The 17059-nt window shown below is 38.5% G+C and overlaps 1 protein-coding gene across 2 annotated transcripts in view; it reads right to left on the bottom strand.

Annotated features, from left to right (window-relative positions):
• The window catches only part of BABAM2 (BRISC and BRCA1 A complex member 2), a 177192-nt gene that overhangs the window by 39598 nt on the left and 120535 nt on the right, over positions 1-17059 (bottom strand). For both annotated transcript variants that reach the window (XM_009649301.2, XM_035889019.1), the window contains exons 8-10: positions 4081-4180; positions 2034-2104; positions 408-490 (exon numbers count right to left, since the gene is read on the bottom strand). In XM_009649301.2, the coding sequence (XP_009647596.1) occupies positions 408-490; positions 2034-2104; positions 4081-4180 (254 nt within the window). The remainder of the gene's footprint in view (positions 1-407; positions 491-2033; positions 2105-4080; positions 4181-17059) is intronic.

Below are 17059 nucleotides of genomic sequence, written 5' to 3'. Positions count from 1 at the left end.
ACTAAATGTCTTTACTATCACTATCAATGTTGTAATTCTTAACAATTATACAGGATTTTAGGTATTCCCAGGTTATGTATAGTATTGGTCCTCATTACTGATGCTTTTGAAAGGATGAGTTCCAACTGTGAACTTAATCTTGAGTCAAATTACCAGAAAACCTTCCCACAATGCTTCTGGTGTTCTGTAAAGCAGGCAGTACACTATCAATGGGGATCCTCTGCCCTTCTCCAAATACAATCAGGATTTAGTGTTTTCAAAGTGTCATGGTCACATCAAAAATACATTAAGCACTGGATGAAAACAGCTAAAACTTTTAAATTGATTCCTGTGATTGTATTTTTTCCCTTTTGAACTTGTATCTTCAAGAGGATAGACATTTATGCCCAAGGCAAAGCGTTACTCACTGTGAACAAGGAAGCAAAAATCTTTCCACATCAGCAACAGAGTAAGCTTTGTGAAGCCTTCTGCATCATATTCCACCACACCACTATCAACAAAAATACAAAAAAATGAGTACAATTTTTACGTACCATTCATTCTAATACTGAACAACAAATATGTAAATTCTGTATTACAGGGATTGGCTTTTTAGTTTGTTTGTTCAGAAACTTCCAGTATTTGCTTTATGTATTAACAGTTACAATTTTCTAGCTAAATGAAAATTAGATGAAACTTTTAATCTTAATAATCTTCTTATTTATGCTGTGGTATTGGAGTTTCTTACCCGAAGAAAGGCCATATTCCGTTTACATAAATACACTTTAGAACGAAAGCAGACCTGCTAATGTACCTGCAGCACTAAACTGATAAAAACTGTACACACACAAATTCCCTCTTTGCTACTTGGATTAAGATAATTTATTAACTCTGTAGTAATTGACAGGGTAAAACTGAAAATGTGCAGCCTGAGAAGAGTTTAAATTTGAAAATTCAAAAGATTGCATATAAAAAAAGCAAAGCACAAGAGCGTACAAAAAATTAAACACAGAAAACTTGTTCAGTAGATGGATTAAAGTTTCAGCCATCAGGAATTAGTGTTCTCTAAAAGTCTCCAGCAGTATCAGAACTCATGAACCACTTCACAAGTGAAATAAAATCACAGGCACACCTGGGCCATTTCTATACTGCCGTTTTCTCAGAAGAAAAAGAAGTATCTTGTTTTCATAAGGATTGAGCTTGCATTGATTCTCTATCTACTCATGTATCCAGTTCAAGTCATTGTTATCTATCTACAGTTGCATAAAATTCGGGTGCATGCTAGAAGCCACCCATCTTCCTACCCTCACTTGAGAGGCGGGAGATTTGAAGGGCTCCCGAATATCCATGTCATTTGGCATCACCACTCGGAAGCAGAAACCCCCTCCTGCCAGTGCAGTAAAGCACTGCTGGTCAGGCAATTGCCGTCACATCGGCTCCTGGACTCTTGCTCCAGCCAGCGTTTAGGTGGGAAACCAAAAGTGCCTACCCTTCACAGTGCCAAGGAACACCTGTTTAATTGATTTGTGAAGCTGATGTGTCATCATGCCAGGCCATGGACCTTTGAATTGCAGGAATTCAACATGAGCCGACAGCCCTGTTTCTCAAGAGAGACAAGATACCGCTTGGTAGTGGGAGCAGCTGGTCTCCCGGTCCCGCCTTTATGCAGAGCAGTGGTTTCTGGCTCCTGCAAGGCTTGGAACCGTACCACTTCCCTGTCCTCCCACCTCAGTCACTGCCTATTACTGTAAGACCCCTCCAGTCATTTATTCAGAAATAAGCACATTTCTTTTGCATGAGGAGAAAATCCCTACCGTCCTTTTCCCGTAATGATATTTTCTAGCAAAATCAGATTGACAACTGGCACAGAAGTGAAGTAACGCTGAACTTCATTCCAGTACTGCTAGAGAGAGAAAATCTATATACATCATCCTGTGAAAAGTGACCAGATTTCATCTTCTCCAGTGGACAGCAGTCACACGACCAAAGACCATGTGCAGAAACCAACACTTTCCCCCATGCTACAGAAAATAATGCATCAAAAGAAAACTTACGTTCCAAAGTGACTCAGGAAAGCTGCGATATATTCTCTTCTCTTATGATATCCCTGAATAACATATTGTACCTTAAAAAAAGAAAGAAACAAATCCAAAGCTATAGAAAGATAAAAAAAAGCCAATGCTCCCAATTTGTCACATATTCCTTGTTAAGGAAGATTTACGATTGACATGGTAGTAGTTCTGAATCCTACTGAATATAGCTTGCATGATTTCCCTAAAGAATCCTAAAACGCCTTTAAAACAAACAGTGGATCTTGTACACTGAAAATCTTGTAAGGAAATCTCTTCGCTCACTTCTAAGTGAAACTTAGTATTTCACAATATACTGAAGCGCTGTTTAACTACACAAGTGAAGAAATGTGTGACCTTGCCTTGCTGAAGTTTGCACAGGAAGCCACGATAGACAAATCAAAATTACCTGAACTGACACTTGGTTGAGTGCCAAAATAACATTCTGGTTCTAAAAGAAAAAAAAAATAATTTCACAACTGATCTTGGGTGTTTTCTGAAGACTGCACCTCCAACAAAATCTTCTTAACACTAAGCTCTCTCAGTGGTTTCATGCTGACTCAGGGAGCCACCTACTCAACTACGAGCACCAATTTCTGAGGCATTCTGGGTTTTGAAAGACTTCCATCCTGGCACAGACAAAATCCAACAATGCTAAACTTGGAAGACTTAAGGCAAAATTCTCCTCTCACCATGTATGTTTTCTGACTGATTTGAATGGGATTACTTAGCAGAACAGTGTGAACAGGGTTTGACCCATAACAGAAACAATGCGGCGTGTTGTCAGGCTGCAAGAGCATCTGGTTTACAACTGGTTACTTCAAGTACGTATGGTACGGTTCCATATGTGACTCCCTATGTAAATCCCTTTGCCTTCCAGAATGCAAACTAACATTTTAAAAGCCGTTTTTTCCCCACTGAACACGAAAAGAACAGGAAGAATATTTTTCTTGGCTATGGTAATACTAGAATACTTGGCTGGCAAATGCTTTCCTAAATTTTTTGAAAAAGCCTTGATACAATCATTGCTGAGAGCTATTTTGTACCCCTTAAAGTTAAATTCTATTTATAAATTGAGACTTATTTCATTTTATAAAAAACTACGATTATTTTGAAAGCTTTGTGTGGGATCTGAAATGTTATTTTGGAAAAGGAAAACATATGATAAGTTTGCTTAAGGGACTTTGTTTAAGAAAGGATAAAAACAGTCCTGTGTACTTGCAGATTTTAAAAACAGAAAGTAATTTTAACAGAAAACCACAACAAAAACAACTCTAAAGATAGATTCCAATGTAATTATGGAAACACATTTTGAAGAACTTTTTCTAAAAGAGAAAATTATTTTCCTCATTTGGACAAATGAAGGTAAAAATAATATACAAATAGAAATAGGAGGTCTGTAATAGGCAGATTCCTAGATGTTGGCCCCTAAGCTTTCTTTTGAAAATTACACATCAATGATGGAGAAGCTTTCAACATACTACACTCACTCGTTTTTGTTTAAACAGTAAGCTAACCAGAACACAACCTTTTCAGCAACCTTAAGTAGCTATTACTGTATAAACATCCAAGTAGACTGCTGTTTCAGTTCATCTGGATGAAACACCTGAGAAGAAAATCATTGGAAGTACTCAAAACCTACAATGATGACTACAGTATGAGAACTTAGATATCTTCCAACTGGAAAAATAATATGCAAACTACACATTTGTATTTACTAGCCAAACAGTATGCTACGATGCAGCATTGTATGATACAATAACATTTTATCCTAAATCATATCATGTCACGGTAAGAAAAATCCACTCCAGGATCTGACTCAAAAACATTTGTTCACCTAAAAGAGTCATTACATTCAATGCCCCACATAGGTGTTCTACTCTTACCCGAAGGTATTCTTTGTGTAGTTTACCTCAAGTATGCCCTGCTTGGACAGAAGAAAAACTGTGTCTATGGAAATGCTATAGTGTGTTACTGCAATACAGTAGAGCACATAAGGGAAAGGAAAATTGAGTTCTCTTTACTAACTTACCTTGTTTGTTAGCAGCTGGCATACTTGGGGTACATAGTCAATAAGACAACCTCCACCAGGAAAGGCTGGGATGTGAAGGGCAGATGATCCTCCAAGCGCACTGAGAAGAAGTTAATTTAACAGTACATTACACATACAGTCCCTGGGATTTGAAAATGATTCCTAAACTGTACTCTTTCCTTATGCTTTAAGTCAGAGGGCCATGATGAGGCAGTGTATTTTATGCTGTGGTGATAAAAGAAAGTAGAGTGATACTATTATGATTCTATTTGCGCCAGGTCAGGTTTAGATTAGACAATAGGAAAAATTTCTTCACCAAAGGGGTTGTCAAGCATTGGAACAGGCTGCCCAGGGAAGCGGTTGCGTTCCCGTATCCCTGGAGGTATTTAAAAAACGTCTAGATATGGTGCTTAGGGACATGGTTTAGTGGTGGACTTGGCAGTATTAGGTTAATGGTTGGACTTGATAAGCTTAAAGGTCTTTTCCAACCTACACGATTCTACGATTCTGTACCAGGTACAGATACAAAAACAGGTTATACCATGACCCACTGTAATGAAACTACTTTAATCAAGAGTATCGCTAATGCAAAGCATTCTCTCAGGGAATAGCTTTTTCGTTGTAAACAGTTCTGTTTCTTAGCCCTTATTAATAAGACGTGGAGCACTGTAGTTAAGATATCTTGTTATTGCAGGATGAGAGGACTTTGAGTCTTGAATTGTTCAAAAAGCTACCTTCAGTCAAACCAGCTAAGACTAAGCAAAATAATTTGGACTGAGGAATAATAGATGTCCAAATACAAATGTCAATCATGCCACCTACTCCAGTTTTGGGGCTCCCAGGACAACAAAGATGTTAACCTACTAGATCAAGGGGGCAGTGGGCCAGAAAGATTATTGGGTACATGATGTAAGGGGGGATGTTGAAAGAAATGGGTTTGTTCAATCTTAAGAGAACACCGGGCAGGGGCGATATTGAAGAGGGGATGTGAAGGCATATTGTTATTGAAAGGCATATTGATGCCTTCAATCATCTAATGGAAAAATATAGAGAAGGAGCCAGAGTCTTCTCCAAAGTGCACAATAACAGGATGAAAGGCAATGCAGACATGTTGCAACAAAGGAAGTTCTGGTTAGCTGTGAGGAAAAACATTTTCACAATTAGAGTAATCAAATACTGGAAGACAGGCCCACAGGGGCTGGGGAATCTCTGTCCTTGGAGGTGCTCAAAGCTCAGCTGAACAACTGCCATGAGCATGCTGATCTAAGCTGGCCCTGCTCTGAGGAGGGGCTTGGCCAGATAACCTCCAGAGGTTCTCTCCAGTCTACATTGTTTTACGATTATATTCCCTGATTCTATGATTTTGTTCATCTGTAGAAGGAAATAATACAAACAAAGATATTAACTTTGTCCATGCACAGACTGGAAATTTGAATGGCAGGAATCCACAGAAATAAGATAACTTCAGGGATGTATTTAGGCACCTTAATCAATTGCCTTTATCATAGGACGGAAGACTGAAGCACGGCTGCTACTGCCAAGGACAATAGCTTCTTTGGTGTGGAAAGATCTAGCACTTTTTATTTAAATCAGGTTGTATAAGGCAACAACCAGCTAAAGTCCACACGACCTTCTTTTAGCAGTACTGACCCAAATATTTTTTATAGTCTTCTACCAATCAAAATGGACATGAATTTGCATTACGCACTGTGGCTTACACCATTCATTAAACATCCGGAACCTTGTTGGGTACGATTAAAAAGCTGCAAAAGCTAAGTTACGTTGTGGCCTCCTCTTTACATGTTGTTTCCATGAAAGATTACACTGGCTGGAAAGAAGGTTCTTTGCAAAATAAGGCTCTTATTCTCCAGCAGGACCTGCCCTTGTATTTTCCTCAGTACTTGATAAGCTATCACTTTGGTAGGTATAAAGGCCTACAGTCGTACATCCCTTTGAAGGAACAGAGCCTACATAAATCAAAAAACCCCAACCTCATAATGAGGTATATGGAAATCTGCACATGGAACAGTTCTGCAGGTCTGGATTTTGCATATGCAACGACGAAAAAAAAAAAGTCTTGAGTACACCACAGCTACATAAAAAAAAACAAACAAACTTTTCCAGCAGAAGTAAGACTTGAACAGGATTTTTTTTTTTTTAACAGAATTCTGTTTCCTTGCTGCTACCCCCTTACTAAAATTACTCACACAGGAATATAATTTTGCTACTTGTGGATGTTAAAAACAGTGAAGCGTGACTATTAGATTATTACTGAATTGGAACATTTCTGAAAGAGTAGCTTGCTCTTAGGAAATTGAAAGTTTATTGGGTCCATCAGTCTTTAATGTTGGAGAATGAAAGACTTGTCCTTCCTGGGATGTTACAAGTCGGTTGTGAACCTTGTTTTAAGACCCTGGCTTTCAGTTTATTAAACTCCTTAAATGCTTATGTAAATATATCCATAAAAGCCTGCAATCTCATACACAGAGCAAATGGTACTGTCCAGTTTTCATCCTGCCTTGCCTCATTTGCAACCAAGTCCAAGTTGCCCCTCAGCATGGAGATACCACTGGAGACGCTCAGATGACTACAACAGGAATTACAGGCTCCTCTCAGTTACAATAGCAGGCATGAAATTAGGAGTAATCTCTAACAGATTTCACATGCAAAAAAACTTCCAGTCCTATATCATCAGCTTTCAATACATCTTCCAGACTGAATTATTATGATTTGTGAATAAGGGCTTCCCATTTTACCTGTATCCATCTTTTGAAAGTAGTCAGTCCATAAAAACTTGTTGACATAAATGGAAATTCAACCCTCTCAAATGAAAAACAGACTGCTACAAGGTGTGGTTTCTGAGAAAGAGGCCCCTCCACAGAAAGAAGGCTGGAATTTCTAGTATAATTATCCTCTGAAAACAGAATAAAGCTGTATAATATGTAATTTATGCTCTGTAGAAATAATTATGGGTAGGGAAAATTAAGAGTGGACAGGCATCTTTGTTCCCTCTATTGGGTCAGAGAATCTGCTTATTAAATATTTTAATAAAATACCGCATTTGCATGGGACTTTGCCTCTGACCATCTCAAAACTTTCTATAAACATTCAGCAATTAAGGTTCATCTGCCTTATGAAACTGATATTTATCTTTTATTTTTAAGCACGTAAGGAAGCTACTGCTCAGAGTTTAATTTGCCTATGCTGTACTATGTCTCTGTCATGGCAAAGGAACATATTTGCAGTACCTCACAATCATCAGACAGGGCAAGAGGCTATAATAATTCCTTTGACCTTATAATAAACCTACAGCTGAAGAAAGAAGTGCCTTACTCAACGTCAAATTAAGAAGGACCTGTAAAAGGTGCAAGGAAACATGTAAAATGGAGAAAATTAGGCAAGGGAATTTCAGCATGCAGCTCAGTACCTAATGCTGCTTTTTGAGGTCCCTCAAAGTCCAATCAAAAGAAAATGCCTAAGTCAAAAAATGCCATAAGAAGCCTTTTATAGTCAAGGACATTCTATTTGCCAAGAGATTTTACCAGCACAAGTTAAAGATTCCTGCACATCAGACCTGCTTTCCAGATAGCTGAGCCTCTTGGAGCACAGATCTTATGTACCTCTGCGATTAAAGCTCTCCTCCTTGGTATCATTGTTATATGCCCTCACAAATAAAACACATTTTTATACTCAGGAATGAAAACAACTATAAAATTACATTATCAGGTTTGGTGACATTTGTTTTATCAAGACAACAAAAAAAACAAAGAAAAAAAGGTCAAGAGATATGATGAAATTATTTTGTTTTTAAACACAAACTAATTAATATTGCTCCCCTACAGCTGCCAGAGTTAAGTCTAGTTTCAGCACAACCAACAGAATGGTGTTTGATTTGTACAGATTTGATTTAACCTGCTACTTCTTAAAGGGTAAGACTCTAACAGATTCTGATAGTGGCTTTCTGTAAGTATCTCAATTTGAACACTTATTTGAACATGGAGCAACAGTCTTAGTGGATGCTATTTCATTAGGACTGGTACCGGATGAAGATAAATACATGGTAGATCTACCTATCTATGAGATAAGGTTGCACGAACACGTCAGAACACAGAGACAAAGATCTGTTGGCTTCAGCATTTTATTTGCTTGCTGTTACTCTAAACCTGCTCAGCTCTGCAAATCAACTTCATATACCTCATTTTAAGATGGACCGGAGACTCCTTTGTGGCAAGTTCCTGCCTTCCTGGGTTTCCAGAGTGTGGTTCTGATCCACAGTCTGTGAATTAAACTGTTTTTTGTGAGGAATTCGCTACTGAATTCAACAAGAGCAGCAGTCAGCCTGCATTAATAGCAGTTTTGTTCTGCAACACGCTGAAATACAAGTGCAGGGAGCGTAGCTGGAGTATGTTTACATTTCTGCTGTTGACCGGTGCATTCCGAGTGACTTGCTCTGTCTCTCAATGGATCTATTTATTCAGGCCTGCATACAAAATGCAAAAGTCTTTCCCTTTTCTCGATAGCTTGTAAGTACATTAAAATGTCTTTCTCAAGAAATGATCCTTAGAAAAAAAAAGCCATAACATTAATTCACAGGTTTACAGAAGTGACTGGTTTTGTTCTTGAGTATTAATGTGTAAAGAACCAGTTATTTCCCCCTCCTTAAAACACCACTTCACCAGAGAAGAAGGGTGCTTCCAAATCCCAAGCTCAGAAGACTGGGTGGTTAGGCAAAGGCAGACTTAGAGGCACGAAGGAAGATGCTCCTTCTCCCATCCCTACCCTATCACCTTTCCTACAACTCTCCTCATGCTCCCCTGAGCCTGCCTAGTTCCCCTAAACTCCTTTCATTCATCCCACCTCTTACCTGCAATTCATTTTGCTTCCCCCTTTCTCTGAGCAGAAAAATGCAGGTTTGTCTAGATTGCTGGGAGACTTGTGAGCCGAGTTGGAAAAGTGAAGATTATTTCAGACTACCCCCTACACCTTGCAGGGTCCCGCAAGAATAAAAACATCACAGTTTATAAAGTTATGTGCTAACACAGGTTATGGTACCACAGTTAAGCACCCGTACACACTTAGTACTATGTCTATATTTTGCTCTCTCTCTGTATTTTGCTTTTACCTGTCACCATTCCCCACCTCCCAAAATTGCATAAGCTTTTCTCTGAAAGAAGCATCACAAAGAAAAGAACTTCTGTGGAAAAGTGTCATGCTTTTACAAGGAGGTACCTTGAACAATGTCAGTTATTTGTTATTTTTGCTCCAAGGAAGGAAAGAGTAAAAAACGTGTATTTGGGAAGGAGGTTCCAGCACCATAAGAAGAATCATCCTTATCCCTGAATACAATGTGAATGTAGCATTAAAGAGCTTTATACCAAAAGAAAGTGGTACATAATACCAATCGCACTCTAACAGTGTTCCTAATCCAATGTATTCTTTCCACAAAACCCACATAAAATACGGAAATGACGATTTTGCTGATCGTGAACTACACAGTTGAAATTCGTCCAGCTTTGAAAATGTAAATAAACAAAAAACTTGCCTCTTCAAGGAAAGACTTTTTATACCAGTTTAAAATAACTAAGAGCTTTTCTCTCAGTGTGGCCAGTGTTAAAACATGTTCAAATCTACGTACTAGTGATGGAAAGTATACTTTAGATTTTATAGGCTATAGCCCTTGCTTTTACCAGGGTATACCCTTCCTAACCCTCTGTAAGATTTCACCTGCCTTATTTTGAAACTGAAGCACGTTGCAGACCTACACAAGCATTTAAAGGGTTTATTACTCGTGACAGCTATAAGCAAAAGTAGCCTGAAGCATGTGGAAAGAAATTCCCTTCTTTTTGCTCTTTTTTCCTGTTTTGAGACTCATGTTATGGGCTTTGATCTCCTTCCCCGTTCTCCTTCTCCTTTGTTGCTGAAGTAAATAGTTGACTTTTTTTTTCTTTTGCAGTTTCATCACTTTAGTGCATTACACCATTTGGCACAGGAGACACGAGGTACCACATCAAATAAAAGCACGTGACCACAAAAGCTGCCTTACACCAACCATGATCCCAGATTTGCTGTCAGTTTACCATTTTTCAGACTTGCTTGACCATAACCAAATCCTCTCTATCACATGAACAACATGGTGCTTGGCAGAAGCCTTGGGCTAGTGCTTCAGTCAGCAATACAGAGCTTAACAGTAAAATAACAGAACATTACTCCTGTTACTGAAAAATTGGTTTGTCTAGGTTTTTGATGGTGTTTTCTCTCCTTTCTAGTAATATTCCATTCAAAGCAAACATAATTAACATATTGCTTGTCCACTCAAATCTACTGCAAGGTAAAGTGTGCTCCCAAAAAAGTTCCCATCCTATTTTTAATGGAATAATTTTCACTTATACTTATTTCTACTTTGACATTGGTAATACAGAAACGTATGTTTTCAGCTAACAGATATAATCTGAGGTATCCACATTGTTGAGTGTGCAGAAAAAAATACAAATAGACCTAGAGGAAAACTATGCCAAGTCTACTTACTTGAAGAAAGAATCCTGGTAAAACTCAGACTAAAAATCTGTCCATTAGAGCTGAAAGGATAATATTATCTTTTTTTTCTTAACCTACTAGAGGTTCAGGGTAAATACCTCGAGCTCCTCCTGACTAGTGACTGGAAAAAATATGAAATAATCACTGTAAAAAGCAAATACTAAAACCAATATGTAGTTTATTTTCACAGGCTGTGCAGAAAACTGCAAGTCAGACTTGCTGAGCTTTATTTGCAACTCTTTTGCTGACTTTATATGTTCTAGCAAGTTACTGCAACCAGTCTGCTTCTCTGCCCACCTATAATGTCCAGATGCTTGTAATGAAGGACACTGAAGTTTAATAACATCCATAGAATAGTATAAAAGCTGTGGGATGAAGTCATCCGTAAGTGCTAATGAATACTGTTTTGTTTGGGTTATTCCAGCTTCTGTATTCTGCTGCAGGAAAACTGTCAAAACCCCCCAGTTTTCTGTAATTTAGACAATGTGGTTATACCAATGAAAAATTTACATTAACTGTATAGATTCTGGGTTCTAGCAGACTTTATCCTAACAGCCTTACATACAAACAAACCATAGCTCGGGTCATCCAATACTGAAAGATTTATGGGATAGGAGCTCTGTCCCCAGGATTCTGCTCTTCCTTGAGGAAAAAAAAAAACCAAGAAGTATGAGACAAATCTCTGTAAGATTTCACCTGCCTTATTTTGAAACTGAAGCACGTTGCAGACCTACACAAGCATTTAAAGGGTTTATTACTCGTGACAGCTATAAGCAAGAGTAGCCTGAAGCATGTGGAAAGAAATTCCCTTCTTTTTGCTCTTTTTTCCTGTTTTGAGACTCATGTTATGGGCTTTGATCTCCTTCCCCGTTCTCCTTCTCCTTTGTTGCTGAAGTAAATAGTTGACTTTTTTTTTCTTTTGCAGTTTCATCACTTTAGTGCATTACACCATTTGGCACAGGAGACACGAGGTACCACATCAAATAAAAGCACGTGACCACAAAAGCTGCCTTACACCAACCATGATCCCAGATTTGCTGTCAGTTTACCATTTTTCAGACTTGCTTGACCATAACCAAATCCTCTCTATCACATGAACAACATGGTGCTTGGCAGAAGCCTTGGGCTAGTGCTTCAGTCAGCAATACAGAGCTTAACAGTAAAATAACAGAACATTACTCCTGTTAACTGAAAAATTGGTTTGTCTAGGTTTTTGATGGTGTTTTCTCTCCTTTCTAGTAATATTCCATTCAAAGCAAACATAATTAACATATTGCTTGTCCACTCAAATCTACTGCAAGGTAAAGTGTGCTCCCAAAAAAGTTCCCATCCTATTTTTAATGGAATAATTTTCACTTATACTTATTTCTACTTTGACATTGGTAATACAGAAACGTATGTTTTCAGCTAACAGATATAATCTGAGGTATCCACATTGTTGAGTGTGCAGAAAAAAATACAAATAGACCTAGAGGAAAACTATGCCAAGTCTACTTACTTGAAGAAAGAATCCTGGTAAAACTCAGACTAAAAATCTGTCCATTAGAGCTGAAAGGATAATATTATCTTTTTTTTCTTAACCTACTAGAGGTTCAGGGTAAATACCTCGAGCTCCTCCTGACTAGTGACTGGAAAAAATATGAAATAATCACTGTAAAAAGCAAATACTAAAACCAATATGTAGTTTATTTTCACAGGCTGTGCAGAAAACTGCAAGTCAGACTTGCTGAGCTTTATTTGCAACTGTTTTGCTGACTTTATATGTTCTAGCAAGTTACTGCAACCAGTCTGCTTCTCTGCCCACCTATAATGTCCAGATGCTTGTAATGAAGGACACTGAAGTTTAATAACATCCATAGAATAGTATAAAAGCTGTGGGATGAAGTCATCCGTAAGTGCTAATGAATACTGTTTTGTTTGGGTTATTCCAGCTTCTGTATTCTGCTGCAGGAAAACTGTCAAAACCCCCCAGTTTTCTGTAATTTAGACAATGTGGTTATACCAATGAAAAATTTACATTAACTGTATAGATTCTGGGTTCTAGCAGACTTTATCCTAACAGCCTTACATACAAACAAACCATAGCTCGGGTCATCCAATACTGAAAGATTTATGGGATAGGAGCTCTGTCCCCAGGATTCTGCTCTTCCTTGAGGAAAAAAAAAAACCAAGAAGTATGAGACAAATAGACAGCTAGCACGATAATTAAATTAAATTACATTTCTTTTCTTCCCTTCCCTGGCCAGACTCAGAGCTGGAAGGAAAAAAAAAAACCCCAGATACTCTTGGAGTATAAAGCTTTTCTTATTGCTACTTGATATTATAAAAGTCTGAAAATGCTAGTATTTCCTCTGTATCAGATAAATCGGGACTGAAGGGATTTTTCCTTTGCTTAAGAGGTCCTTACATGCAGAAAGGTTCTGCATAAAGAGGACTAAAAGGTTTCCACTGACGTGTTGAACGAGTGAAGACCTGGGTTGCCAGCTATGGGAAAGGGACCCCTCCATCCTCCTCAGGCCTTGCATTCTCTGAAGAAACAAAATGACACGAGGATAACATTTATTATGCAGCTGATCGGACGCTTCATGTTACACAGTGGTAGCATGTGGTATATGAGCACTCTACCTACAACAGTCACCACACTGCTTTCTTCTCTGGGTAAGGGGAGCCACTTTTATAAATAAATCCGAAGTTTACAGTGGACACCCTGGGCAGGCAGGCAGTCCAGCAGAATCGGCTGCCCTCTGGGAACTCCATCACACCTCAAGGCACAAGCTTCAGGGAAGGTTCAAGCGAGTGCAACAGAAATTATCAGCAAGGCTTCAATGTGTGCAGAGCTTTGAAATACAGTTAACTTAACCAGCATCAACAAGACCACTCTGTAACACTGCACATTGCACAAATTTTGATCACTTACTCATTCTGACAATATAAAATCAAAGTGACAAGTATAAAAGCAATATATTTCAAACTGATTGAAAGTATTAAAAAACCCCTCATGCTCAACAGACAGAATTATTTTTTCATAACACAGTACAAACAGGTTCAAAAAGAGAGTATGAAATGTTCCATAGGCTACAAAGAGCATGATTCTCTCTTGTAAGGCTCAACAATTCTGAAAGAGTGCTGTGTTGCAACTTACTATGTTTAACCTCCCTCCTTAATTTTTACACCAAAAAAACCAATAGCAAGGTGTATTAAAAATTTAACATGTTCAGTCATTCAAGCCAGTTTGGTTTTGGAAAGGTTGCAAATAATAATGACAAATCTATAACAAATGACATAAAAACTGAATTTAAAGACACTTTTTATGATCTCAGAAAAGTAGATTTTTTTTTCCCCTCCAAAAAATGCGTTAGTTACTAATATTAATTCTCCATCAGCACAGTATTATATAAGGAAAATAGTTCTAAGAAGACCTGAACAAGTTGCTGGATGCCTCATAGTTCAAACAGAAGGGCATGGTTCCTGTCCCAAAGAACTTGCACAGTCCAGTATTTCACACTCCACAACACAGAGAGGAACTGAAAAGTGGGGACTGAATGACAGGCGAGGAAGGGCACAAGCTGCAGCAAGGAGTTAAACAAGGACTTAAACACTTACCATGGAGAAATATATATTTCCAAAGCATTTTGCCTATTTCAAATGAATCTTGGCAGCAAATTAAGAGAAATCTGAATGAGAAGTGAAGAAAAGTCAAAGAAGAAGAGCGAGAGCGTGCGGAGTGGGGGGGGGGGGGGGAAGAGAACACTATGCAGTCCTATTTTGTTTTTACTTCCAAATAAGTTAAAAAAGCAGTACATGAAGATTAAAGAAATGATTCAAGATGCCAGGAAAAAGACTATGTAGCCTAACCTACTGCAAGTGTCTTCTGTGTGGATCTCAGGAAGAAGAGCAAGCATGAAAGAGGCTGGAGACTTGTCACAACTAAGACAGAACAAGATTTTGGCTGAAGAGATTGAATTGTGACCTAATTACAACACTTTTTCATCCTACACTGATTTGAGATGCCAACACAAAACCGGGAACTTGTTTAAAATGATGGGCTATTCCCATTTCTCCTTCACATGGACTATCTAGAAGGAAAAGTTGAGTCTGTTAGCTGAAATTTTACTTTTCTATTTCCTGTTCTTCAGAAATGTATTTTAATGGCATTACACCTGTTTTGCAGATATATTTATAACCACCTTAACTGTGAATATATTGACGGCTTTCTAAGGAGCAAGTAAAAAAAAATACTGGGCATTGGCTCTTTTGCTTCAAGGGAAAAATCTATTGACTTGAAGTGCTGTCTCAAAGAAACTAAAACCAGCTTACACATAGTGTGAAGACAGGAGCTAGGAATCAAACTTTTGCATAAACAAGAAAAAGAAAACTGGAACACTGGTACGTGTGAGCAGTATTCTCCTCTGAAACAGTAGGACTCAATAAATTAATGAAAAGATTGAGGATTTATTTATTATGGTGAGAGTCACTGGAAATGCCTCTGCACTGAAGCCTGAGTAGTATGCCACGTAGTGCTTGTCGTCGTTCATGATACTCATCTGCTCTTTTATAATCCACTCTGCTTTAGTGATGGAGATCTCCCAAACAGTCCCACTTGAACAGAATATTTAACACAAAGCCGTGTGAATCTTCTCTTATCTCCCACCCATAAAGTGGATAACATAAATAAATAACTGTTCTAAGAAGATATCGTTTACATTTACAAGCACATGTGCTATATACCCACAATTTCTTTTCAGTCTTCCAGCAGGCATTCAATAACACCGAGCTCACTGTATTATGACTGTTCACACGGCAAGTAATTTTCTAGTACGCGTACTAAGCCCGGCTAACCAGAAGTGTCTTTATCATGAAGCAGAAAAATGAGTCTCAAAAAACTGTACGACTCCATTGCCTTCCTTGCCTACTGTTCTCACCTTTTTCAGAACAACAACAGTGATTTCCTGTAACTTGGAGCCTTTTCCGTTTTATGATTGCACTTGCTTATACTGTTCCTTGTTTTATTTATGTTCCCTAATCTTGTAGTCAAATTACGGTAATTATCTCTTATTGTTAATCTTCTCCTGATATTGCTTAACGCCTAACACTACCAGTGACACAGTCATTTTGTAAGCACGCTATTTTTTCGCCTCTGTGCTAAAATAGTGCTGTGTTGTAGACTTCTCCCACATGCTGAAAATTTTTCCGTTCTCCTCAGGCCAGACAATAATCCTCATTTGTGGATCTCTTCTATCTGTAGAAACATTTAGTGTAAGAAACATCCTGTCCCCTGCATCACCAGCATCACATTTGATTAGCTTACATGAAGAACGAGAAATGCAAAGTACTGAAAGGGTAAGAAATCTTGCAGAAAAATTTCAGAAATGAAATGAGTGCAACATGCTGGAAAACTTCTCGATATGAAGTTGAGCATTTGGGTCATCGATAAGAACGCCCGAGGGAGGCAGAAAGTTAGAAGAGTAAAACGTTTTTCTTTCATACATCTGGCTTCTGACATTGACTTCCATGTGTACGCAGCATGATTAAGGGGCATTCTTGCTCAGATCTTGAAATTGGCTTTATCTTATGTTCACAAACGACGTGGAATGCTACAAGTCTGGTCTGGTGCTCCCGCTAAATGCTCCAAGAGGCCTAGTGAGCTCAGGTTTTATGTAAGCCAAATATGTTCACATGTGGATGCAAGGCAAGAGAACATAAGTTTTTCATGTAAACACAGCCACTGTGGTTTGACAAGCTAATAAGAACCACGTTAAACCCTTACTCGTTTAACAAGACGATATGAATCTGCTGGGATGGGTTTTAGAATCTTTAGAATGCCCTTTCAGAATCTTTACCACGGGCATTTGGGTAAGTGTGGTTGGTCCCTATGAACATAAATAATTCAATATTCATCCTAACATATTATCTTCAGAGGGAAGCAGAGCTATGCATCACATCGCACAAAGGCAGCCTTTGGTAGGTGGGAAGACTGGGAATAAGTCTCAGAAGAAAATTTTGGCGCTTTGAAACCCTGTTTTACATCAAAGGTAACAAAGGTCCCTTCTGTAATGAGGCAAACACAGGTCTACTTTTAAAACAAAAAAGGAAAGGCAGAAAATAAAACCACAGGCCTTCACCATGTTAAAATCAAAGCAGGGACCCCATACACACAAAAGAAACCGGAATTTTTGTAATTTGCAACTTAAAGCGGTGTTTATTTGGTGAAAAGGTGAATACAGGCATTCCCAACATTTCGTATTCACCGATGCCTGGATATGGTTCATGGAGCAGTGTCCTTAAGGTACGTGCTGCAAGGCAAAGACTGGAGCGAAAATCCTTCTCACAAACATGCCCCTTTTTTCCAGAACAGGTTACGAGTGCACATACGGACACCAGTCAGGCCCGAGTCAAACATACACACTTGCATCCCATAAGCTTCCTTTACTGCATGCCCTCTTTC

Source organism: Egretta garzetta, unplaced genomic scaffold (genome assembly GCF_000687185.1).
Source record: "Egretta garzetta isolate BGI_Z169 unplaced genomic scaffold, ASM68718v1 scaffold561, whole genome shotgun sequence".
Taxonomy (NCBI): Eukaryota; Metazoa; Chordata; class Aves; order Pelecaniformes; family Ardeidae; genus Egretta; species Egretta garzetta.
The sequence above is the reverse complement of the archived record's forward strand: the minus strand, read 5'-3'. Positions and strand labels throughout refer to the sequence as shown.